Source organism: Talpa occidentalis, unplaced genomic scaffold (genome assembly GCF_014898055.3).
Source record: "Talpa occidentalis isolate TD23 unplaced genomic scaffold, MPIMG_talOcc4v2.1 talOcc4.5, whole genome shotgun sequence".
Taxonomy (NCBI): domain Eukaryota; kingdom Metazoa; phylum Chordata; class Mammalia; order Eulipotyphla; family Talpidae; genus Talpa; species Talpa occidentalis.
The window spans coordinates 94,526,622-94,549,055 of NW_023604861.1; the positions used below are offsets into that span (position 1 = coordinate 94,526,622).

Below are 22,434 nucleotides of genomic sequence, written 5' to 3' on the forward strand. Positions count from 1 at the left end.
CTCCCCTTGGACACTGTAAACAATAGACTGGAACTGGCAAGACCCCTACACAGTAATGCTTCGCAGACAGGTGAGCTCCGGGACAGAATTCAGAAGCATCCTCTACAGACATTGTCACAGCCTCTGTGAGCCCCGGGAAGGGGTCTACCCACCACAACAAGTTGAAAATCATACCCCAGGAGTTCATGGATCTTGAGGCCCTCTGTGAACTTCTTAATTTGCTTATCCACATTTTTTTTGGCTGCTTCTATAGCCTCATGAGCTGTGTTTTTTCTTCTGGTAATGGATCTTGACCTTCTTCCTCTTCTTTTCCAGGGTAGCTATTATTGCCTGGTACTTCCAGTCAATCTCTGCTTTTGTCATCAGGTTCATCTCCCACAGAGTGCCATTAGCCTTTAAGAACTTCCCTGGGGATGAGGGGTTCTTTCTTGTGGGGTTATTAGCAGTGTTGCTAGAGTTTCTTAACTGTATTAGTGGAACAACAGACATAAGGAGAGGCAGCAGTACACTGGTAAGAACATGGGCTTTGACTCATGAACCCTGTTTTGTGACCTGGTTCTGCATAATAAGTTAAATTATCTAAATTCTATGGGGCTCAGATTCCTCACAGATAAAATTGTTCCGTTATATCTACCATGTAGGGTTGTTCATAAGACAAGATTAAGTAATGTTAAATGATTTATTTTTTTAAAGAGAGCCATGAAAACAATATATCTGTAATTTTTAGGAAATAGATGTTTATAGTTATGTATTTTATTTATGCACACATAGTCCATTACTGTGTTTATAAAATTAAAAATTAATTTTAAAATAGCAAAGTAGCACAGCATTTTCCTTTGAAGAATGAGGAAAATTATCCTAATATGTTAAGGCAGATGTGGTTTGCATTGTGCAATATACTTGAACTAGTGAGATCAAAGGATTAAGGACATTGAGATGGAATGTAAAGTAGAGACCAAAGGGGGTAGGACCAAGAAGCACAGCTGATTGGCTGTGGATATTTTATCATACAGATGATAAAACTTTATAGACTTTTTAAAAAAGAACTGGGGTACAGGCCAGAGGTGTGGGGAGGGTGAGAGAATTCACCACAGACAGTGTGGGGAATAGAACAGGCCCACTGACTGAAATACACTGCTGAGGGGAGCAGCGGGCGAAGACAGGAGAGGTCTGCTGCGCCATATGGGTTTCTCCGACCAGGGATCAAAATTGTGTGGCGCAGAGGTTGAGCGCTGGGTTGCGAAGCTGTCCGTCAGCCTCTGCAGCGCCGGTTCGATCCCCGGCTGCTCCCCTGCCACCGGAGGAGGGTCCCACATGGTGCGCAGACCTCTCCTGCCGCCCGCTGCTCCCCTCGGCGGTGTGCTTCGGTCCTTCTGCCTGCTCTGCTTACCGCTTTGGCTCTGGTGAATTCTCTCACCCTCCTACGCTTCTGACTGTACCCAGTGCTTGCATGAATGTATGTATAAATCAATCAATCAATAAATAAATAAATCTTTAAAAAAAAAAAAAAATTGTGCTGCAGTGGCTGCGGGTAGCTTCATAGGTTGCATCTTAACCCCTTGCACCACCAGGAGGCCCGGGCTTTTTGAAATACTACCCAGTTCCTGGGACTCCCTGGTGGCACAGCGGGTTGAGCGCCACGCTGTGAATCTGTCTGCAGCCTCTGTGAGACTGGTTCGATTCCCGGCCCACCGGGCAGAAACCCACATGGCACGGGCAGACGTCTCCTGTATCGCCCACTGCTCTCTCTGCAGTGTCTTTGGGCCATCTGCCTGTTCTGCTCCTTGCTGTGTCTCTGGTGAATTCTAATCACCCTCCCGCTCCTCTGACCTGTACTCCAGTTCTTGTATAAATAAATAAATCTTAAAAAAAAAATTAAAAAAAAAAAAAAGAAATACTACCCAGGTCCTACTAGCACAGCCTATGCTAAAGGCAGAATTACTGAGTTGGATTTATTTTTATTTCACAGGTCATCAGCATTTGTTTTAATATTGCTTATTTTAGATCTGTAACTTCTTAAACACTGCATTAGGAGATCGAGATGGAAAAATAAAGAAGAAAGGATGAAATTATTTTTAAAATCTTCTTTTCTTGGGCCTCCCCAGTGGCGCAGCGGTTGAGCGCTGGGCTGCGAAGCTGCCCACAGCCTCTGCAGCACTGGTTCGATCCCCAGCCACCGGGCGCGGGTCCCATATGGTGTGCAGACCTCTCCTGCCCCCTCTGCTCCCCTCAGCAGTGTACTTCATCAGTCTGCCTGTTCTGCTCCCCGCTCTGGCTCTGGTGAATTCTCTCACCCTCCTGCGCTTCTGACTGTACCTAGTGCTTGTATAAATAAATAAATATTAAAATAAATAAATAAATAAGACAAAACTTAAAAAAAAATTGTTTTGCTAATTAATTCTTATTGGTACATTTAAATATATTCCATTCCTTTTTATATGCTATAAGCTTTCCATCATGTTTCATATTCCATTTATTAATTTTATTTATGCATTCCAGAATTAAAGTATATTTAGATTATTTACAATTTTTCACAACCTCAAAAAATACTGAAAAGAACAAACTTGTTGATGCCTCCCAACTTATATGTGCGGATATTTTTCTAAAAAAATGTATATTTTTACTTTTCTAGTAAGTTTTATATTATTTGTTAATCACAGGTATATAGTACAAGTGTGTGCTCTTAGCATTCCTAGTTTTCTAGGTTGTTTAATGTTCAATGCAATTGTAGTCCCCTTTCAGACAACAAAAAATAACATGATTTTTCTCTTTATCACCTGTTGTGGTGAACTAATTTTCTAGTGTGAAACCTCCATGTATTCATATGAAAACCCTGAACAATCATGGTTATTCTCTAAATATATACATACTGTTGGATTTAATTTACTATTATTTTAGATAAGAATATTAGTTCCATAAGTGTAATTGAGCTATAGTTTTTTCACTCTTGTGCACTCCTGTTTTGGATTTCATAACAGGGTTTGGCAAATTTTATGAAGTTGATGGAATATTCTCCCTGCATTCTGGAACTATGAATGCAACAGAAATTTTATGTTCCTTGAGGTTTGGTAGAATTTGTCCCAAGTGATTGTTTTTAACATTAGTCGTTAATTATGTAACCTAAGTCCTCCATACCCTCACTTATTTTTAAAATCTCTTCGAGGTACCTATTTTCGGGACATATATATTTATATATTCTACTTGGATTGCAGATTGTTGAAAATTTTCTCATTATTGTAATAGTTTAGCCTTACCTTAGGCTACTCTATTTCCAGTCATACCAGCTTGCATTGTATATTATCTTTGAGGACTTTATCTTTCATGAAAATAAAATCCTTTTTACTTTTGATGCCTTGCTTTCAATTATATTAATATTCCTGTATTACTTTCCTTTGATTACTTTTTGGCCAGTAGCTCTTTTAACCTAATATTTTCAAGCTTTCTGTGTCATTGTTGGAGTTTGTTAAACTGTGGTCAATTTATAGCTGGATTTTGTTTTTAATACAGGATGTCTTTTTAACTTGGCAGTAAAATTAACCCATTTATATTTACTATATTTATTGTAAATACTAATATTTTGACTTATTTCTCTCATTTTTTGTTTAAGATCCTTCTATCTAGTTTATTTTTCTTTTTTCATTTCATTTCTGACATTTGTTGGACTGGATAGGTTTTCTTTGTTCCGTTTATACTCCTCATAAAGGTCTGCTGGTTAAAAATCCAATTTGTCTTCATTGTTTATTCTTAATTTAAAAAAATATTTACTGTCATGTATTCAGAACATTTATGCTGAAAATTAACATCTGGCTTTTATTTGTAGCTATAATCCCTTGAACACCTTTCTCAACTTTTTCTGATTCTCAGTTTTCACACTCGTAAAATTGGAATTTTGAGTTCTTTACTAATCATCTTAAGGACTAAATGTGATGCCCTATTAAGCCCCAGCTGTATAAGAGATCTTTAGTTCTTTTATCTCATTTCTTCCTCATTTAGCCAAAAAAATAAGGTCCAAAGCACAGTATCAATTTTTATCTCCTTTGTCCTTCAAAGTCACCTCTTCTACCACATCTATTCCATCATTTAGGCCTTAACCCTGTTTTTTCAATTTATTTGTCAGTTTCAACTTATCTTCTCAATCTATCTTTACACTAAAAAGGAATTCCATTCTGATTTGTACGGAATAGTTTCTTCTGCTCTGATTTAATGAACGTCATTTTCTCTGTAACTCCACGCCTTTCTTCATTTTTCCTTCAAAATGGCGGACTTTAGACTTCCATGATCACCACCACGTGCGCCTGCGCCTCCCGCGGCCATTTCACCCGTCAGCCCAAGCTTCAGCCTCTGCTCCAAGAGGCGCCTGCGCACAACCCTGAAGCGCACAGTCGCTCCTCCCTCTAGCTGAGTACGCCTGAAACCGCACGTTCTCGTCCCTTCCCTCCCCCTCCGACTCTGTACCGCCCTCACCCCTTTCCTGTGAGATTCTTCCGCCGAGTGGAAGGCCCATCTTCGGTCGACAGCCTACGCAATTGAAGAGCAGTCCAATGGGCACTTACAGCCCTGGGGTTCGCTATTAAGCATTAACTGTGCATCACAGCAGTTATCCTATGAGTCCTAAAGTCGATAACCAATTTCGCGGTCCTTTTTGCATACCGTGAGGCAACTAATGGAAAGAATGGCTTGTGGCGGAGGGATCTCTCGTTTACGTTCTGCGTACTTTAACCTAATGGGGGTCGTCCGGGAGTCGGAAGGGGGAGGGGTAAGGGAGGAGGCAGCCAAGGAATTGTTTTTTTCTCTCGCCCCGCCCTCGCCGGTTTGACCAATAGCGGCGGGTTATTTCCTTACGAGCCTCGCCCAGTGTCTTGGACTCAGCCAATGAGCAGCGGAAGCGGCTCGGAGGGGGCGGGCCCTGGAGGCTGTGCGTGTCTTGTGAGAGCTCTTGAACCAAGTCAGAGCTAGAGTCGGCTGGGCGGCTGGGAACGGTGGCTGCCGCCGGTGACTCAGGGAGGCGGGAGGCGGGGTAAGAGCGCCGCGGCCTCGGCTGCGGGGAGACGAGGAAGAAAGGTGAAGGCGCGGAATCCGCGGCCTTCCCGTCCCCGTGCCGCGGCCAGGCCGGAGCGAGGGGCGCTCGGGCGTCGGCGGCCGGGAAGCGGGCTGTCGGGGCGGGGCGGCGGGGCAAGTGCGGAACCGCGAGCTCGCCCCTCCCGCGGGGCCGCCTGGGGCGGGGACCCGGCCGCCTGGGACGGGCCCTCTGCGTCGAGGCCTTTTTTTTTTTTCTCGGGGTGAGGGCAAACACTTTAAAATCCACGGAAGCCGCAAATAATTGTGTCCTCACTCCCTGTACGTTGAGGTTTAAGGTTTTGGGAAAGCGAAACTTGGGGGAGCGAGGGTCACGCGGCGCTTAGGCCCGTGTTTGCGGTGGGGGAGGGACTGGGGGCGGGGAGGGCGCGGGTGGGGAGAGCGGGTGCGGGGTCCTCCCTCGCACCCCGCCGCCGTCTGGGGTCCGGCTCTCCTCGCGGGGGTTGGCCCCCCTCCCTCCGCCCCTGCTCGGGCCCCCTCCCGCCGGCCGCCCCCAACGCATTTTGTTTTTGTGTTTTTGCAGGGAGGAGCCCTTCCTGCTGGCGTGGAAACCATGGTGCTCACGCTCGGAGAAAGTTGGCCAGTATTGGTGGGGAAGCGATTCCTCAGTCTGTCCGCAGCCGACGGCAGCGACGGCGCCCACGACAGCTGGGACGTGGAGCGCGTCGCCGAGTGGCCCTGGCTCTCCGGGACCATCCGGGCCGTCTCCCACACCGACGTTACCAAGAAGGATCTGAAGGTAAAATCAGCTCCCGGGCCTGGGCAGCCGGACGTTTCATAGTTACCGTGGTAACGAGACAGCCAGCACTCCCCTCCACTCTTCAGAAATGGGTGACCGGAAAGTTGGCATCTGATCTGAAGGTGTAGAAAACTAGACCTTGGACGTGTTTGAAATGGTTGTGTGTGGAGCCGAGGGGTTTTGGTGTAGAGGTGCCTGTGTTTTAATAATGGGCTTAGGATTGTTAGAACGTGCTTCGCTGATCCCTTGTGTCCCCGTCGGACTGCACGATTACTTTTTCGGAGGAAGAGGATTTTGTTAATATTAAGTTGGACAAGTGGGTGATGTTCGGAATCATTAAAAATTGAAGGCTGTTGCTTGGAAGTCCTGTCGTTTTTTTGTTTGTTTCCTCCCCTTAATTTCTTCACCCAACTTCTAAAAGTTTGGGACTTGTTAGAAATAAAGTGAGTGTAGAGGGAGGAGCTTAGTTATGTTTGGCATTTTAGGGTGGGTGAATGTGTGTGGTGGGTCAGATCTGGAGTAGGTTCCTGGTTGTATGTGATAAGTCTGTGGGTGGATCTAGGATATGACCATATACGGAGAAACGGGGGTGGAGCTGCCCCTTATATGGTATGTTGGAGGAATGGCTTGGAGATACTCCACTTGAATGTTGGGTGGGGGGGAGATGGGAACTAGTGCTGCCAGTGATATTTAAACAGAATGGCACTGAGAACCTTTTTCAGTGAGATCTTTTGAAAAAGAGGTGAATTTTGTTTGTACTCCCTAATGGAAGTATTGGTGTGAAAGGATTTGTCTGGGAACAACTGAGGAAGCCATTGTACCAACAAAGACCCCTTTGTGCAAAAATAACTGGAAAAGGTTCCTAACAAAGACTCCAAATGGTGGAAACTTGAAGGAAGCTTGTCAGACCAGAAGATATTTCACCTTGGCTAATAGATTGTGTTTCAGTATCCTCACTTGGTTGTCCTCATTGCTTTCTCTTGAAAACTGTACTCGAATAAGGGAAGCACATTGTAGCTTTGACTGTTGAATATGCGTTGATTTTTGAAAAGCTGTTCATTTGAACACTTTCAGGGTGACAGTGCTTGCCCAAACCAGTGTTATATGTGGAGAGTCATGGGGAAAGGTGGTGGTGTTATGTAATTTTAAAGCTTCCCACAGTATGCTTTCATGGTGAAAAGGTGGAGTGACCATTGAGCACTTAAGTACATACCAGGCACTTGCTGAGCACTTCACAGCAGGTCTTTGGATGGAGACACTAATAGTGCCCCGTTTTACAACAACAAAAAAAATGGACTGGTGGACATGAAGTATCACCCAAGGTTATATACCTGGGAATTAGTATTGCCTGTGTTTTAATCCAGGAAGTTTTGATTCCTGAGCCCACCTTTTTACCATCATGCTCCCTGATCTGGACCTGTGCCACAAAAGGACTTCTGTCATACACTGACTGAGGTTTTTCTACTCTGTTTCACTCCTTCTAGGAAACTGGATTTTGAAGAATAAGTGTGTGATGCAGGGATGGTAAACCTGTTTTTCTTAGGCTTAGTCTTCATAAGATTGGCTTTGTGTACTAGATTTCAATCAGAGTTGTGTTTTGTTTCACCTACCAACTAAAATTATTCCAGTGCCCTTGTTTTTCTCTGCTTTGACTGGAAACAAGATTTGATTTAAGCTTTACAGTCTAGTTCTTTGGCAGATGGTGAGAGACTAGGTGTTTCTTCCCCACTGTATTGCCTGTTAGGTTAAGCAGGCAATAGGAGGGTCTTTATGAGTGTTTTTAGTCTCCAAATCTTCCCCACCCCCACCCCCTGAAGTGGTGTTGATAACTTCCTTTTCAGAAAGAGGAAATAGATTTAGAAAAAGGATTCTGGTCCTGACTTGCATAGTTAGCTACTTAGTGACTGAGGGAAGATTTGAATCTAGGTTTGGATGTGTCTATTTTCCTCTGCTAAGAGGTACTTAATCTGGAAGTAGTGAGGATTTAATTTCAATAAGAATTTTGACTATTGGGTTTTTGCTTTACCTGCAGACAACAAAGTCATCATAGAAGGTGCAAAGATAATTGCAAACTTGGTTTCTTTTTCTAACCATGGTTTATCACTACATTCTTTCAGTTAAGTAGCACATGAAGTAATTGGTTTTAATTTAGAGGCATTTTGTATAAGCAAAAAAAAAAATTTAGTTTTAAAACTCTAGACCAAATTGTTCTTGGTGAAATGTAGGCAGGAGCTCAAGACCATGCTTACACCTGGACTTAGAAATGTTCAGCTTTGGGAGGGGAGTTTGTGACTGGGTGTTGAGATTAATATGAATGAATAAAATGCAGGTAGTATACAGCTGTTTCAGTATTAGAAGAACAAGTCTGACTAGACTTGATTTGTGTCTTCAGTAGGGATAGTATTAAGTAGGCCAGAGCTTGTTAACTTTGTTTCAATTAGAGACTGTGACAAAGTGACTTATTGAGATACACTATGTCTAGTAGTTAATTACAAAGAAGAGTGAAGTCATAATAACATTTAAATACTTATTATGTGGCAAATAATTTATTTAATCCTCACAAATACCCTAGATGGTGTAAACCCCTTTTTTCAGTGTCAGAAATTGAGGCCTAAAGAAGTTTACTTGCCCAGATTGCTCTCCAGTGTCTTAGTAAGCACTAAGCTTTAATATTCAGGTAACGTAGCACACTTAATTTTGTTAGCCTTTATAGCCCTATCACCTATGTACTGCTTGGCATAAAGTGTTTGTTAAAATATTTGAATGAACAAATGAAAAACAACCCTAAGATTATTATCTCTACCTGGAAAATCAGTTTAGAAATAATCTGATGAAGCAATGGTATTCTGTTTATATGGACTAACAACACATCTAACCACAGTTGTGGCTATAAGGGTCTCTTTAACCTTGTTTTTATCTTACTCTTAACTTGTGAGGCAATTTTCTTACTAATTGGCTTTGTTTATTATACATGCTGAGAATACCCTCCTTCCCCACTTGGCCATCTAGGGTTTCATTTCCTAGGAATTAACTTACTCCTTGACTTTTTTGCCTCTTCTTAGTCTTGGAAATAGTGATTTGAGCAATGAGTGCTTGCCATCTTTATGTACCATTTGTTGCTAGTAAAGCCCTTTTTGGCAATTGGTACCTTGACCAATGCCTAGCCTTTCATCCTTACATACACTTGCCAGTCAAACCATATAAAATAAGTTCCTAGGACGGTAATAAAAACTGTTTACTCCTTATAATTGAATACTGGACTCTGAGATTTTTGGCAAGTACTTTGTGTAAGAAGACCTAAGTAAAAGCATAATAGATTAATTTCTTAATGTGTTGAATAATGAAATGAGGGATATTTTGCATCATAGTGCTGGCTTTAGGTAGATAATGTCATTAAATACTGCTTGACCCAAGATCATGCCATTCACTGCCTTTTAAACTTGGAAACATTTTACTTGGCCATACAGTTTTCATAATCAATACTCAGGTGAGATTAGTATATATTAAGAGCAGGAAGATTTGAGATTAGCTTGGATCAGATTAGCTCACATAGTTCATATAGTTTGATTGGATTAGTTCATATAAAAAAGTGATTTCCATTTTGGAAAAACAAGCTTGAAGTAAATAAATTTGAGCTATCCAACACCAGGTCAAAATATCTGATTTCTAATAAGGTACTTTTTTTTTTTTTTTTTTTTAAATCAAGAAAAATTTTTCCTTTTTTCTATGTATAGAAGAACTGGAGTGTAGGTGGGGCCAGGGGAGGGTTTACCAGAGATAGAGTGGGGAACAGAAAAGGTGGATTTACTGAAATACACTGCTAAAGGGAGCAATGGGCAAGACAGGGAAGTGTGCTGTGCCATATGTGGGTTAGCGCCCTGGCTGGGGATCCAATTCAGGCCATATTGGTGATAGTGCTGAAACTTAACCCCTAGGCCACCAGGGAGGCCCATAAGGTACATATTTATAAAATGCCCTATTAAAAGAATAGCAAATTTAAAAATACTAGGTAATGAATCATTAATAGATTTTTTTTACTTGGCATTTGGAGAGCACATTAATACCTTTCTTATGGACCAAAAAAATAATGGGGTGGGGGGAGAACAACACAATATGGAATTGGAACTAGTCACATCAGTCAGCTTGCTTAATCAAGTCAGTTTAGTTTGCCCTTAATTTGAATTCTTACTTATTGGGGGACGGTGAGGAAGGAATGTCCTTATATTTAGTACCTCAAACCTCAAGCGTCAATGTCAGATATGTAGCTCTGACAGGTAACTTCTGAAAGAATATTGAAGAAAACTTAAAACTTGTTAGTTCCATTATATTTTTTTAAAAAGCCATCTTTTTTTAAAATCAGAGTTAATGTGCATATTTGACCATTGCTATACTCCAAAGCCATAAACTAATTTTTAAGTAATTAAACTTTATTTTCAAAATCACTGAGAAACTGGGGTTTAAGGAGGGAACTTGTCTAAATTTTGGTTGATTGTTAATCATAGCTTTACATAGATTGTGGTAAAAGAATTGTGATATGGATTATGTTTTGGGGAATCACTTCAGGTTTTAATACTTTACCTTTTTCTGCTGAATAGATATTGGATAATTATACTAAAGCTTTTCTCTCTCCCGCTTTTAAGAAGTGATAGCCCTTATAAATTAAGATTTGAATTACTGTGGAAGTCAGTGAGGGGTGGTTTTTAGTAGTTACCTTTTGAAGCTAGCAAAACTAGATTCAAGCAGCTTACATATAAGCAAGGATTCTTAATGTTGGGTGCAGGTTAACTGACTTCATTTTATTTTGTTTTTTATTATTTTTTAAAGATTTATTTATTTATTTATACAAGCAATGGGTACAGTCAGAAGCACGGGAGGGTGAGAGAATTCACCAGAGGCAGAGCGGGGAGCAAAACTGGCAGACTGAGGAAGTACACTGCTGAGGGGAGCAGCGCGCCATGTGGGACCCTCGCCGGTGGCTGGGGATCGAACCGGCACTGCAGAGGCTGCGGGCAGCTTCGCAACCCAGCGCTCAACTGCTGGGCCACCAGGGGAGGCCCTTATTTTGCTTTTTTGAGAATCCTTTTGGCTTTTATTTTCTGCATGTAAAATGATTTTAGTGTCACCATCTGGCATTCAAGCTAAGATCTCTTTGATTCTGATATAAGTTTCATATGCTTACTCATTCCTCTTAGACCAGATTGACTGGACAACTCCATCATTCAAAGCAAGGTTGGTTATGTCCTTGAGGTGATGTGCAGCAGAAAAACTAGCTGATTTAGGGGAGATACCAGGACCAGAATTCTGTGGCTTGGGAAACAGAAAGGAAGATGGGCTTTCTGAAAAGCTCTATGAAAAGACTATTATAGAATAATAGAACTGAGGAGAGAGAGTATGTGGAACCCAGGAGTTACATAGTAGGTGTTCACATATTTGCATTTATTCTGTAATAACTGCAAGGTTAAAAGCCTGTCATAACAAGATAGTAACTTCTTAAGGGAAGTTACTTAGGAATTTAGGGATGCATGTTTTGTTGTTGGAGGGAAAGGGTAAGGTGTGTCTTAAATTTCATTTATTCTTAAAGTTAATCTATAGCTATAAAACTGGAGAAGGTTTGGGATTGGGGCCAGTGATACATCAGTTGGGAACTTCCTGTGTCTCTAAATGGATGAGAGAAACAGAAGGTAAGAGCCCAATTCAGAAATTTACCCATTAATTGAGTAATGGCCAGGAATTGAATATCAGTGAAATATAATGGTAAGTAAAAGGAGAGTCTTGACCTATTACAACTTATGTCAGTCAGTTAACCACAAATAAATAATTCAAAATGTGGATAAGTGCTAGGAAGGAGAAGTTTTAAAGGCCTTTGAGGAAAATTCTCCAGGGAGCACACACTCTTGGGAGAGAGGGACTCTTTGGAGAAGGGAAGGCTTCTTTGAGGAAAGGAATTTTGAGTTGGATTTTGATGGATGAATGAAAGTTGAACTTTTTTAAGTTAAAGATTGAAAAGGGAGATCTGACAGTGTATGAAATTATGAATAGTATGATAGATTTACTAATTCTTTGAACCCAAAAATTAGAGACCTCTTTATTAAGAGAAAGTATTTTAAATCAAATAAAAGTAGTGATTTTTGCACTGAACATTGAGGGAGTTCTATTATACATCATTTAAAATTAAAAAAAATTTAATTTAAAATTAATGGAAAACATGTTCATTACTGGGTTAAGGAAGCTAGGGTGTTTTTTTAGTACACCGATGTGACCTTTAAAGTTTTGTTTCTGATTCCTCCATCTAGGTCACTGTCAAAGACCCACTTTTGGACTGAATTCTTTTTTTGTGTCTTAAAATATTTATACAAATTATAAGAGTTTTTAATTGTATGCTTAAAGATTCTTTGTGAGAAGCAGAAAACTTTATTTGGAAAATGGTATTTCAGAGCTAGTTTAACTTTGATAGATAAATCTAGAGGTCATTCCAGAAAACTTGAGGGTAATTTATCAATTACTTTTTTCTACATTTAGCCAAGTAATCTTTGACTCCAAACTGAAGTAAATTTCCCAGTTCAATCATCTGAAAGGGATATTGAGATGCCAGCTATTGGACCTTGGGCTAAATCCCACTGATACCTGAGGAATTAAAAAGTAATTGTGGGAGGAGGGGCAGTTTGTCTTAATCCCATAGACAATGTCAACATAGAATTATAATGCCTTGGGATAACTTCTTTGGGGTTTCAGGTTTTTATCTTTGATTCTCAGAAACGCTGCTGTTCGAATTAGCATATGTAAAAGCCTTCTGCCTGGGGGTTCTTTGCTTTCTGGACTTTCCAGAGGTTACTTTAGGGGCAGAGACTTGCACTCTAAGCCCTTGACTTCTGAAAGTGGTTGGGGAACCAAAGCCTGATTCTTGTCTGCTTAGTTTATTTTGGACTGTGAAGAAAAGGTGTGAGAGGGGACAGCATGTTAAATAACACAGTGAAGTAGAATAATGAGGATATTTTTCAATTTGGACATTAGTCATGTATATTTTTGTTAATTGAATTTGCTCTTTTTCAATTGTTTGTCTAGGTGTGTGTGGAATTTGATGGGGAGTCTTGGAGGAAAAGAAGATGGATAGAAGTCTACAGCCATCTAAGGAGAGCTTTTTTAGTAGAGCATAACTTGGTTTTAGCTGAACGAAAGTCTCCTGAAATTTCTGAACGAACTGCTCAGTGGCCTGCAATAGTGAGTAAAACCTGAACTTTTTGAATAATAGCTGTTCCCTGGCCATCAGGGTTTCCAGTGTTGATCTCTTATCTCTAAGGTTTTTCAGGCTCATAATATTCTTTGGCTCTAAAAATAGTAGCAGTCAGTATAGGATTGTGCCATCTCCACATGGTAAGGCCAGTGTAGTTAGAGGAGAATAGTGATTACTAGGTCCAAAGGGGACAGTTCATGCTTTATGAGATGTGAGCTGGAGTTTAAAGGAGAAGGGCTAGATTTAGATAGTTGGAAAGGGTGGGTGTGTGATTGAAAAGTTAAGCAGACAGTGAAGGGCATGAATGCTGTGCTAGTAAAGGTAAGATTCTGCCTATGGTTGAGAAGAGCTGCTGGAGGTTTTTGAGTGATGTAAAGTTTTGGTTAAAATTTATTTTGTTCTTTGTATTTCTTCCCCTGGCAATTAAGAATTTGCTAAAAACACAACCCTTTTTTCTAAGATAAATGAACATACACACAATTCTCTGTATAAGTTTTGGGAAAGCTATGCATTTGTGGCTCCAGACCTATATGTTAATGGCTCTTCAATGTATATCTGGTTTAAATGATTGATTTTGGATAAAAGTTGTGTGATTTTTGTTGTGGTTGCATAAGTAGTTGTTTAATAGAGATATTTTCAATAAATAAAAACGTAGTAGCTTTTTTCTTCCTAAGTGTGTGCAAAATTGCTAGTCCCCATTTTTCAGAATTATGCTGATAGCATTTATGGGGGTTTCATTTATGAGACTTCATAAAAATGAGAAAATTGAGATTGAAAATGGTTAACTCGAAGTCAGCATCTAGATCTGAAAACCAGTTTTCTTATTCCATTCACTTTCTAGTACTTGACAGAATTTTTGATGCTGAAACATTTTCTTTTGTTTTGTTTTAGATGTATAAATCTCTGTTGGACAAAGCTGGTTTGGGATCCATAACTTCTATTCGCTTTCTAGGAGATCAGCAAAGAATATTTCTTTCTAAAGACCTTTTGAAGCCTATACAGGTAAAACAAATGATTAGTAAACCCTAAAAATAGAAATTCAAAGTCCTGTAACATGAGAACTGAAAATGTTAAATGCTGTATTTCAGATTAATTACTTTAGCAGTTAGTTATTAGATGTCATTCCTCAATCAGTGTTAGCCACTGGGTTGGCACTGTTCATTTGGAGTTGGAAGGACAAAGATTCTATAGTTGAGGGTGGGTGTGTATGGAAACAACCTAAGTGATAACAAAAATAATTTGTCAGTTTTCATTATTCATGGATTCTATGTGAATTCACCAATTTATTAAATATATTTGTATTCCCAGAGCACTTTGTGCTTTCATGGTCATTTGCAGACACACCAGAAGGGTGAAAATTTTTAATTGTCTGACTCATGTTCCTAGTTGAGGTCCAATAAATTGACTCTGACTTCTTGTTTTACCTCATATTGTTAACAAATATCGTTGTCAAAGATAATGAATTTTTATGTGCTTTGTTGGTGATTTCACTGTTTCAAGTGGCCCCCAGGAGTACTACTGAAGTGCTGTCTGGTATTCCTAAATGCAAAAAGGCCATGCATTTAGGTCTCTCTTTTTTTTTTTTTTTAATAGAGGCATGTTTTTTTATTTATTTTGTTTTGTTCGTTTTTTGTTTTTTTGTTTATACATGCACTGGGTACAGTCAGAAGTGCGGGAGGGTGAGAGAATTCACCAGAGCCAGAGCGGGGAGCAGAGCAGGCAGAAGGAACGAAGTACACTGCTAAGGGGAGCAGCGGGCGGCAGGAGAGGTCTGCGCGCCATGTGGGACCCTCCTCCGGTAGCCGGGGAGCAGCTGGGGATCGAACCGGCACCGCAGAGGCCGCGGGCAGCTTCGCAACCCCGCGCTCAACTGCTGCGCCACCGGGGAGGCCCCATTTAGGTCTCTTATGGAGAAAAATACAAGTGTTAGATAAGTTTAGTTTAGCCATGAGTTAAAAGTGCTGTTGTTGATGAGTTTGAGGTTAATCCCGAGCAGTATGTACTAAAGAATGTGTCTTTCAAAAGAAACACATTATTGAGTATTTCAAAACTGGCTTGGTGAAGACTTTTGTTACCCCTCCCTCTTCCCTACCATTTGTAAAGAAGAATGAATTTGGAATTCTAGTTAGGTTAGGTAAACTAGTGTGAAATAATTTGTTAAATACAGTAATTTCATGAATTGACACTGGATCAGTGTGTTTCTGCTTGCTTTCTGCCCTTTAGATTTGGACCCGTGATTTCCCTAATCTCTAGTGTTTTGGGATAAAGTGCTTTTGATATTGTTGACCATGTAATTTGTTTGCTTATTATATTTCCCATAGCCAAAGCTGTGTCATATTAAGTTTATATGCTTGTGCCACTCTTCTTACTTGTCATATTCTTCTTAGCTTAGGGTGGTGACTTCAGTCTGCCTTATATCTGTGAACATCTGAAGGGTGTACCTACTATTTGACCTAATTCATTGGAATTGCAATGGTTTGGTGTCATCAAATGGTTGTTTGACACTGCTAAACCCCTGATTGAGCTGACTGAAATATCCACTGGAATTTAAACAACTTTTCTTACTTTTACCTTAAAATGTAACAATCTTGCATTTTTCAGGATGTAAATAATCTTCGAATCTCTCTTATGGATAACCAGAATGTCAGTAAAGAATTTCAAGCTTTGATTGTGAAACATTTGGATGAAAGTCATCTTTTACAAGGTATGTGTATTATCTGTTGCTGTTAATTCGTTAGCTGACCAGTGATTAGGTTATAAGAAACTGTGCTTTAGTCCTTCACAGTTTTATGTGAAAACTGTAAAAGTAGTTGACTAAAAAAAGTCAGCTCTATTTTGACATGGAATTTGATATGTTTGGAATCTCAGTTTTTATAAAATTGATGAAACATTAATTTGGTAATCCTCATCTGCCATTTACTGTTCTGGAGTTTCTTTGTCATTATCACAATCATAAGTGTTGTTTCAATTGGGGCTTCTGAATTTGGATCCTCTAAAACTGCAGACATTGAATTAGGTCTCAATGAATTACCTGATAGTAGTTGATCTGATACAAATGTTAGAAAAAATGTATTGCTACTCTACGAAAAATCAGTAGGAAAATGAAGAGTTTACAGTTCCTCTTAGCTTTGTTTGTATTTATGGTAGTATCTTCAGTGTTTACTCTTACCTAATACATTTTTAAAAGACTAAGGAAAAGATTATCTTGGGTGATGATAATGTTGGAACATACAATGCAAATTGCTCTAAGGATTTATTTTTTTTTAAAGGTGACAAAAACTTAGTTGGTTCAGAAGTGAAAATTTACAGCTTGGACCCATCTACTCAGTGGTTTTCTGCAACCATTGTAAATGGCAATCCAGCATCAAAAACTCTTCAAGTCAACTGTGAAGAGGTAAAGATGATAATTGTATGTAATACAAATTGACAGGGGAAGATATTTGTAAAAAGGAGTTATGGTACCTTACAGAAGTGAAACACCATTATTTTATATTAAGATAGTAGAAGAGAAAAAAATACAATTTTTTTCAAAGCTCTTTGCAAGCAGCTTCTTTTATTCTATTAATAGAACTAATTTATGGCATGTTCCTGAGCATTTTTCAGACTTTCTCTCATTTATTTTTAAGATTCCAGCACTGAAAATTGTTGATCCATCACTGATTCATGTCGAAGTTGTACATGATAACTTTGTGACATGTGGTAAGATATCTTTGAGTAAAATCTTCGTCATTCCTCTTTCTCATGTTAAGAGAAACAGGGAAGCCATCTTACCTATTTTTAAATATTTTAGGTAATTCTACAAGAATTGGAGCTGTAAAACGCAAGTCTTCGGAGAATAATGGAAGCCAGGTTTCCAAACAAGCAAAATCTTGCTCTGAGGTAACCTTGATTTATTTTTGTCACTTACGTAAAGTTTTTCTTAACAGTGCATGGCCATTTTGTTTAGTGGTTACAAAGCTGTCTTCTCTGCTCTTCTGTGTTGTCTTGTCTGCTTTTTTTTGCTAGTTCCAGATCTTGGCCATAATTTCGACACTCAAGCAGATGGAGATAATATAAGTTTCTGGTTCACTTTTTTTTGTGTGTGTGTGTGTTAAAAAATGTTTTGTTTTTTGATGTTTGCTGAAAATTCTCAGTAGATTTGACACTTTCACCAGATGCAGGTGTTTCTGAAGGGAAGTAAGGTGTGTATCAAATGAGAATGGTTGGCATGAGACAAAAGAGAGAAACCTTGTAATTGTGAGTAGACTTGTTGAAATAGGACTCCCACCTCCCCACTATTTGAGAGATTTGATTGGTCATTTATAATTGAGTAAACAAATATGCTAGTTTTTAAAAAGTGGTTGGTTTGCTACTAATTTCTACAGAAAAAAGTTAAGGCTTCTGTGGATGCCACTGTGCATTCAAATAATGGATTTAATTCTATTATGAAGTAGGATTTCAAACAAGAAATTTAAGGTTGTTTCTCTTTTAGATGAGTTGAATCCTTAAGACCTAGCAGAGTACAAATAATTTTTTTACAAATTAAAATTAGGAATCCAAATGCATATGTGTTACATGGACAGTTTTCTGTGTCAGTTATTAAAAACACCTTTAATGGTATTCTGCTCCAGGCTAGAGTTTAGAATTTCAAAATTGACCAAGTTATTAAAATTGTTGGCAGCATTTTAGAGGGAACTTTTGTCTGGGCATGCAAGACAGAGAAATGGGAATGGACTAAATTTACTAAATTTTAGTAAATTTAGCATTCTTGATCAGAGCAGACTGGACTATGACATCAACTAGAACCAAGCAAGTACTGTGCAGCAAGGATTATTGGTTTTCCTAGGTACAGGTCTAGGTACAGGCAACAGGAGTTTTGACACTTGACCATAAACTTTGTAAACCAGGATACCTAATACCTCTGTCTTCCCTTCCAAGTGTGTAGACCTTACTTCAGGTAGTTTCAAGAAAGTACAAAGAGGTAATTAGGGAAATTATTATTCCTTTCATTTGTACCTTAAAGTTTACACAGGGAAGGTAATGTAGTAGGATTGAAACATCAGGCAAATGATCATTGTACTTTAGAGTTAAGTTCACAGAGGATAAGATATTGTCAAGTAATCCACTGTATTACTTGGAAGCTGAGAGGGAAATGAGGTGGATAATAACATGCTGCGTTTTGGCATTGCATAAATTGTCAGTGATCTTGGGTAAAGGTAGCAAATGCTATTTTGGAGAAGTTGATTGGATGTTGCTTGTCATGGAGAATGCATCAGTGTAAATGATGTGATGAAAAGGAGAATCTCATGATACTGTGAGAGGGGAAATGGCATCCTTATGGAATCAACCTGGCAAACAGGCAGGAGTGGGGCCAGTGAGGACTTCCTGAGGGAGAAAGTACCAGTTCTTTCAAATACCAGGTTTTTCAGTGATGGGACTGGTTATTGAGCATGTAACTCTTAAAGAGGTGCTTGTAAATGTGCCACTGTGTACACCTGTAAGTGATCCTTTTTGCATGACATACAGTTGAAGGGCAGGGAGGATGTCTGTATGATCTCTTCTGGCATAGTGTCCAGTTTGTCCAGTTTAGTAGGTTATGATTGATTGTTGGGCACAGTGGAAGCTGTTTTTTAAAAAAAGTCTGACTTTGACTGGAGATCAGTCCCTTAATCTTTGGGAACCTTAACTTCTGCATCTGAAATGAGAATCTAAATTTGATATTTTAAAAATGGCTTTTTCAGCTCTTAGTCATCTCATTCTAAAGGAAGTTGAAGATGGTAGGTTTTTACCTGTGAATTGACATTTTTAGAAAATATCAAAGACTGTTCTATTTTATACTATATTTGTTAAAATAAAGATTCTCATGTTAAAACAAAAGTTATTCCCATTTTAAAATTGTTGATTAACTGAAGGAAAGATGCAGCACTTGTAATTGTCCTCCTCCTGCCTTTTTATTCCCCCAGAGTATTTATGGAGTTCTTTTTTTTAAAATAAAAAACTAAAAACTATATTCTTTTGTAGCTCCCTCTGATTCTTTTACAGTATATTGTGAATGTTTTTTCATATCAATAAATAGGTATTTTTTATCCCAGGTAATTTTTGTAATCAGGAAAGTTTTGGTCTACTGGGCTGGCCTAGACTTCAAGATAGCTAGAGAGATAAAGGAAGAGTGAGGGAAACTGTTGATTTAAATGTCTTGAGTGAAAGGTGAGTACAGCAGAAACACACTTGGCATTTACATACCTGTGTCTACGCATCCCAGATGTGTCAGAATGTCAGAGTTTACTTTTAGGGTGGTCTTTGGATGACAGGAGTTTGGGATTAGGTGAGACTTTTGATTGTCTTGATACATACTTTTGGACAAGATAAACCTGTTTGCCATTAACATATGGCTTCTTGAAGGTCTTCTCTGCCTAGGCGACTATTATTCCTCAGAGTTAGGACATTGCTTGGTTAACTAAAAGAGTCTCTTGAGGTATGTGAGCCAGCAGTGTCCTTTTTAGAATACAATCGTACACTCAATTATATTATCTCCGTCTGCTGGCAGGGAGGAACTATTGCCATGACTGGTATAGAAGACCTTCAGGGAAAACTCTTCAGGTAAGAAGAAACTTTGACCTTTGTCAAGTCAGAGACCAGTGCAGCGGTGTGCACACGACGATGGGGTTTGGAATTGGAGCCCTATCCCTGATGAGCTAACCTTTAGGAAAGTTGTAGAGTGATATACTGCAGTTTCTAAAGGAAAAGCATATCCTGAGTTATACTAATTCTAACACATGGTGACAGAATTGGGAAAATTTTCGTTTGTTTTGCTTTGAGACAGCTAATGTGTCAGATGTGGTAAAGCACAGCCCAGTAAGGTATATTTCATTGCTCTCAGATTACAGATGAGGAAACTGCAGCTTAGATTGGTTAGCTGACAGAGTAGGAAGTAGCTGAGATGGGATTTAAACCAAGTCTAACACCAAAACCCAGTCACTTAACCACTGTGCTGTTGTCGCCACTCTTCTCCATATCTTTTCGTTGCTATGGTGGGCCACCATTATGAAAATCAAAGATTCCTTTATCCCTCTATCTCTCCATCACTCTATCAAATATTTATTGAATACTTAATACCAGTGTTCACATTGGTGAACATCACTGCATGGCTCTTGTAACTCACCACTTATTTATAGCTATTTTGAAATATTAAATGCTAACAGCATTCATTTAGTCATGTACTCTTATCAGTCTTATTCAGTATCAGCTGTGTCGCTTTTTATAAGGTATAACAATGCCCACAAGAGCCAGGTCTCTGCCCATAAGCAGTCCACATTTTATTGTGAGGCAGTTGACAATAAGTAATTTATTAGGTGCTATCATAGTGTATTAGTGCAGTGAAAGACACAAATATAGCATTATGATAAAGAATGAGTAGGAGGCTTCTGGGGCACTGCTTTGGAAAGTGATCAGAGTGTCTGAGGATGTGACAGTTGAACAGATTTGAAGATGAAGGATCAAACCAGTCAGTCATGTGAAAACTCCAGACAGGACTAGCATGTACAAAGGCAAGAAAAAACGCAGAACATTTGAAGACCAGAAAGGAAGCCAAAATAGTGTGTTGTGAACAACAGGAATAATATAAGTGGACAGGGTTGGTGGAGACCAGACCACAGGATCCCTGTAGATGGTGAAATGTTAAGATCTGGTTGATTTATATTTTGAAAAGAATGTTCTGTCGGCAGGAGACGGGTTCAGACGATAATGAAAGGGAGTCAGTCCAATTAGAAGACATGGGTTCAGGGGGAAGATGGTGGTAGTGATGGTATGGAAAGAAATGGATAGCTGCTGTAAATATTTTGGCAGTAGAGGCAGGATGAACTGATTCACTATTTGAATATGGAAAATAAGGTGGAGGAATATTTGGCTTGAGCAGTTCAGTGGATATTCTACATAATAAAAATTTATGCTTAGATTTGCAATTTAAATTCTTAAGTACATCACTCTTAAGAGAATAATTTAAGAAAAGGTACTGTATTAGTGTATGAACTCTAAATATTTTTAGAATAAGGAAAGTGATAAGCAAGGAAACATGCTAGGTAAAAGTGAGCCTTGAATTTTTGAAATGACATGGCATTAGTATTTTGGGAGGCTAATCTTCTAATAGTTGATTACAAGAGAATTGTACATTAGAGTCAGAAAAGACGTTAGGAATAAATGTATTTAACTTCCTCATTTTAAGGATTGGGAAACTGAGGCCTGGGGATGTGAAGTTGATTATCCTAAGGATATTCTTAGAACAGCCAAAATTTCCCTCCAGAAATTCACCTGGGGAACACTAACCTAATGTTTAACCAAATATAGTATATAGGATCAAATAACTTAGTATTAAGAATAGTTTGATGTTTTCTACTTAGTATATGAAAAACATTATTTTCAGGGCTGCCAGAATAAATGTCCAAGGAAAAGATTGATGAGTAGATTACGTACAGATATATGCACAATTGTGAGGTTTAAAAAACTAAAGTTGTACAAAATATTTTAGAAGTTAATAACTAGAAGATGAAGGCACTGAAGATTCTTCCAGTTTAGATTTGGAATCTGTGGTCAGATGAATGTAATCAGCATCGTGGTGTGAAAGGAATATGATGAGAAAGGCGTAGGATAAGGTGTAAGCACATGTGAAGAAGGCATTTGTCAAGATGTTGAATGGATTTCACTTGTTTAGCCAGACTAGTTGTCTAGAGATGAGTTTAATCTCTTTTTCTGTTGTGGGAAGTTTTTATTTCTGGTTAGAATTAACTAGGAAGAGTAGGTCTATTATTTGTATTTTTGTAAATATAAAAGTACATGAAAGGGAAGGGGACAGGTGTCTTAACTTTGACCCACAGGCCTGTCATGACTTGATATTTTTTGCAGCTTGAGATGACCTTTGTGACTCTATGAGCCACAGAAGAGCAAGAACCTGTCCTCAACCTTTATTACATTATAAAGGCTTATCTTGGTACCCAGTAGGCACTACTGCCTATAAGAGTCCTACGTGGTCTGGTCTCCTGCCAGTCTACGCAGTAAGTGCGTGGTGGGCACTCAATAATGTTAAACTGAATGTGTGTGAAACTTCCACCATTTGAAGATTGTCAGTTTAAAGCTTATTTCTGTGCATTGCATTATTAAAGTAATTGCCACATGGCTGCATTTTTCCTGCCATAATAATTCAGAGTTCTGTAAAAGATCAGCTTGTGATCTTTTATAGGAAAACTTAAGTTTTGTGAAAAGCTGGAGTGATTTACTAAACAACCTTCAGATGCGTACTTGATTTTGCAATTTGTCACTTATTCTACTGTCCTTTTTATTTGGTAATGGTATTGTGCTTGTTTAGTACTAAAACCAAGCAAATAAACTTGAATCTTGGTGGCACTGCATAGTTCCC

The 22,434-nt window shown here is 39.1% G+C and overlaps 1 protein-coding gene across 3 annotated transcripts in view; it reads left to right on the forward strand.

The window, feature by feature from the left end:
* Window positions 1-4,895: 4,895 nt before the first annotated feature.
* The window catches only part of KDM3A (lysine demethylase 3A), a 49,967-nt gene continuing 32,428 nt past the window's right edge, over window positions 4,896-22,434 (forward strand). The window contains exons 1-8 of one of the 3 annotated variants that reach the window (XM_037527776.2): window positions 4,896-5,017; window positions 5,600-5,815; window positions 12,878-13,033; window positions 13,938-14,048; window positions 15,648-15,750; window positions 16,316-16,440; window positions 16,673-16,745; window positions 16,837-16,925. In XM_037527776.2, the coding sequence (XP_037383673.1) occupies window positions 5,630-5,815; window positions 12,878-13,033; window positions 13,938-14,048; window positions 15,648-15,750; window positions 16,316-16,440; window positions 16,673-16,745; window positions 16,837-16,925 (843 nt within the window). In that variant the 5' untranslated portion in view covers window positions 4,896-5,017; window positions 5,600-5,629. The other 2 variants (XM_037527777.2, XM_037527778.2) reach the window with 2 other exon arrangements.